At 33.1% G+C, this 4,363-nt stretch overlaps 1 protein-coding gene across 2 annotated transcripts; it reads right to left on the bottom strand.

Annotated features, from left to right (window-relative positions):
- Positions 1–1,086: 1,086 nt before the first annotated feature.
- Positions 1,087–2,256, bottom strand: LOC129949418 (uncharacterized). Of its 2 annotated transcripts, XR_008782036.1 has the most exons (3): positions 1,539–2,256; positions 1,341–1,440; positions 1,087–1,296 (listed from the first exon to the last, which is right to left on the bottom strand). XR_008782036.1 is itself a non-coding variant. In XM_056060865.1 (2 exons), exon 1 carries the CDS (start codon positions 2,181–2,183, stop codon positions 1,551–1,553), a length of 633 nt encoding a protein of 210 aa, XP_055916840.1. In that variant the 5' UTR covers positions 2,184–2,256; the 3' UTR covers positions 1,087–1,440; positions 1,539–1,550. The 2 variants fall into 2 exon arrangements, 1 of the variants encoding a protein (XP_055916840.1); XM_056060865.1 differs by having other exon boundaries at positions 1,087–1,440.
- Positions 2,257–4,363: the final 2,107 nt, after the last annotated feature.

Here is a 4,363-nt window from a genome sequence, read left to right as displayed (position 1 = left end):
CGGAACGGACCTGGATGTCACCAATACAATAAATAAAGCCCGTAGTGCATTCGTAATGCTTTCTAAAGTGTGGAACTAAAGAAAAATAACGCTCCGTACCAAGTTAAAGTTGTTTGAGTCCAACGTAAAATCCGTGCTACTATATGCCTGCGAAACGTGGATGTGCTCTGCTGACATCTGGAGATGGTTGCAAACTTTTGTCAACCACTGTCTACGTTACATCCTGAACATCCGGTGGCCACAAACCATATCTAACGAAAAACTGTGGCTCAGGACTGGGCAAACAAAAGTGGATGTTGACATCGCGCAGAGAAAGTGGCACTGGATTGGCCATACATTGAGGAATCCGTACGACAACATAGCAAAGCATTGCTTTCAATGAAATCCTCAAGGTAGAAGGCGGCTTAGAGGGCCAAGATAAACATGGAAATCATCTGTCATGAAGGAAGCTCGGTCCCAAAACTTGGAGACGTGGTCTCAGCTGAGGTATCGTGCTAGGAATAGAGATAGATGTAAGGAACTGGTTGCCACCCTATTCTCCAGGAGGAGTTAAAATGCTGCTTCTAGCAAGAAGAAGAATTGCCAATTCCGATACCTCTTCGAGAATTTTAAAAATTTCAGTGCATTGGCTGTTCAAAATTTTACTTTTTATTGAAAATCCCTTACAATGAAACGTTAGGCTATGTGCATCAATAAACTTAAACATAACAAGGCTTTTTCATAGAAATTGTTGCATATAGCTGAATTTCTCTTTTTTAAAAACTTTTTCTGATTGAAACACATTTTGCCCCATCATTCCCCCAAACAATTATAAAGGAAACGGCTAAAATCTATTTTTTTTTAATTTTGATGAATTTATCAAAGAGCATGAATTTAAGGGTAAACGAGTTGATTCATCTCAATTTCAAAAATGTCAGATTTTTTAGAGGTTTTTCAATCCATCGTAGCCATCTTTCAAGGGAATTTAATAGTTTATAGCAAACAAACTTAAGTTTCTATTGAAAAATAATTTATAAAAACGTGTAGAGTAGAGTTTTTATTTCACCACAGAGTAGTAAAACTAAGAATAAATTTCAATATCGTTAATTATTTTTCGACAGAAGAGAGTTTTTTATTAAGGAAAAGTAGTTTCAAATCTACTTTGTCTAAAATTGGAAATAAACTACTATTTAATAGCCAAAGTTAATGTCTCTTGATCTGGAAATGTAGAAAAATATTACGGTGTTGGGTTTTAACTTAAGTATCTTGAAAAGGGAGAAAGACATTGACTTAAACCTTTTGTATCTTAGATAAAATTTTGTTATTAATATTTTATAAGACTTTCAGATATACCGACTGACGGGCACGAATCGAATGTTGTTATCAGTGTGAGTAGAATCCCAGAATCTTCGAATTTTAGCGCGAATTCACTCAAACCACCATTTTAAATTTTTGTGACTCCTAAAATATTTCGAAAAAAAACAAGCAAAACACGTTTAAACTCAATATAAATGTATGGTCAATACTCAGGACCTTTATTCAATTTTTTTCTCAAATACCTGATTCCAACTTTATCCAAAAAATGAAATTGCAGCTTTAACTGCTGCTTTCAAAATTTTAAAAGCTGTTCCCCAGAATCCACGCATTGCAGCATTATTTCCAAAACCCATAAGAACTTTAGAATTTGCACCGCGGTAAAAATGACTCCGGAATTCGAGATCCATGAAAGTAGCTACAAGATTTGAAAATTCAGGACTGGTTTCCAATTTCTTATGCACTGTCTCGACAAAATCAGATTCAGCAATAGCTTTCCTATAATCTGCCATAATATTTCCACTGATATTGGTGATAGATCCATTCAAATCATCCTCCATAACTGGTTCCAACCATTTGCGATTTAAATCAGTTATTTTCTTAGCCACGTTAAGCCAAATGTTAGTAATGTTAATTCCACGACTATTAAAGTATTCAATAAATTCTTGTCCGTCTTTGGTTTGGAGGAAATTCTTCACGAGTTGTTCGTAAGTGACTTTTTCCACAAACCGGAGTCCTTCGGCATATTTTGGATAAGCTGCAACGTATTGCTTACCAATTGACTCGATCTTCTTCATTGGCAAGTGAGAGGCAACATCTTCAATATCAGATTGAAGATCAGCTGAAATGGCGACTGCAGAAAGCACTAGACAAACGATAGCTGCTCTCATCTTGATAAGTTATTTTTCTCCAATAGAATTAATGGCAGCTAGGGACAGAGTGTACTGATGGTGGTCAGGTATTGCAGCTTAGCTTTTATAATTACAAAATTACAAAAAATAATGCATTGTATCAAGATTATTAATTATGTTATTAAATTTAATACAATTAGTTTAGTTATTTCGAGTGATTTGTTTATTTCAAGTACTGATACTTTAAAGAAATGACATTTCAAGTAAACGGGAAGAATTTTTTGAAAAGCTATGCAACAATTTAAAAGCAATAAGTGCTAATAATAAGTTTTAATTATATATATAACCTTAACTAATATTTACTTTAGTCATATTATTTTTAGATAGTAAATAAAAAAAAATAAACTGGAACATTGGTCTTATTGCGTTTTTAAAATTGAATAAATCGATTTAATATTATAACAGAGCTTATCAATTATTATATTTTTTTAGGGTATTTCTAAGAATATACTAATGCTGAAATCAAAGGGTTTTAAGTTTATATTTGAATATTTAGACTTAGGAGTTAATGGCTTATAGGATGGTAGTTTAAACTTATACAATTTATTAAACCAGGAAGATTTTTTACGCCAGTTTAAAGTTGACGAAAAAAGACAATACCATTATTAGCACTCCTTTGTGATAGAGGTTGCATTTTAAGCAACTTCATTATGGTACCCCTCTTAGGGCAAAACTTATGAAGTTACGTTGAACATTATTGTATTCTTTTATTATGGATCTCTTTAAAAGAATTCCATACCTGGGGTATACAGCGAAAATGAAATAAGGATCATGAAATTATTTAGAGTAACCTTTAACGTTTTTTAAAGAAAGTCATTGGCTGACATATAACTGGGTTATGCTTAAGCCCATTATTTTTGGACCAAATAACAAAACTTTTAATATCCTCTGGAAAATGTAATCGATCACTTATGTTTTTGAAGATTTTTATATCATAGACATAGATTAAACTTTTATTGTACCGTACACAAAACGGGTACATCTAGATAGCAAAGATAAAAACTATATTCCACCAAAAAGATTAGAGTCTGGTTATAGCAAACTTTCCTTGATATTAGACTTTCTTATCAGTCTGGCCTGCTCTGACACCAATATTTTACTTCTAGGTGATTTGAACTTTCCACACATTGACTGGATGTCATCGGAAGACGAATCTTGCCTTGAAGCCTCTTTCTTTTCTTCACGGTTGGAACTATTTTTTCTCGATAAAATCCTTTTTACTGACTTACAGCAAAGAAGCTGTATCTAAAAATCGAATTATCGATTTAGTATTTTCTTCTGACGCTATTAGCACTATTGATCTAGAATCTAGATCAGGAATTATTTATTTCTTGACTAAAGTAATCACCTCACTGAACACAATATATCCTTTGATTGCTTACATAATTTTGACTTTAGAAAAGCTAAAATCCAATTCTTGTCTGATGATTTAACCATTTCTGTAATTTCTGATACTTTAGCATTTTCTAATATTGACGAAGCAGCTTCAATTTTGTATAATATTCTTAATAATTGTTTGGAAAAAAGGTACCCTTAAAGAAATCACGCAATACAAACTTTCGCCATCCTTGGTACACACAAAAATTGCGTTTACTGCGTTACAAAAGAAATAAGGCATGGAAAACTTGCCTCAAAAGTCTGTCTCCATTCAACTTCTCGTTTTATGTGGAACTCTTTAGTAAATTTAAGTCTCTTTCTTTTGTGTACCCTAGTTACTCGTATGTTACTGATATGGGTAACTCTTTGAAAGAGAATGCTAACAAATTTTGAAAACTTGTAAGCTTAAAGAAAAAATTAGGTGTCTTTCCAGTTAACTTCACTTACAAGAACCTTTCATTAGATAGAACTGTTGATTTCTGTAACGCTTTTGCAACAAATTTCAGTGAATCATTTGTCAATAGCCCCGAAGTAGTCGATGAAGTATTTCTTCATAATATTCACTCTTTTTCGCAAACTAGCTGTAGTCACATCCCTGTGCTACAGAGTACGGTCCTTGATCTTTTATCCGCGTTGAATGATGACTGCTCAGCCGGTCCCGATGGTATTTCTGGAAAGTATTAAAAAGTGTAGTAACGCTTTAGTTGAACCCCTTACGTTCTTATTCAAACTTCCTCTAAAAACAGGCAATTTTCCCGGTGCATGAAAAAATTCATTTCTAA

The sequence above is a fragment of the Eupeodes corollae genome, chromosome 3 (genome assembly GCF_945859685.1).
Source record: "Eupeodes corollae chromosome 3, idEupCoro1.1, whole genome shotgun sequence".
NCBI classification, from domain to species: domain Eukaryota; kingdom Metazoa; phylum Arthropoda; class Insecta; order Diptera; family Syrphidae; genus Eupeodes; species Eupeodes corollae.
Note: the sequence above shows the minus strand (reverse complement) of the source record. Positions and strands in the feature narration are given on the sequence as shown.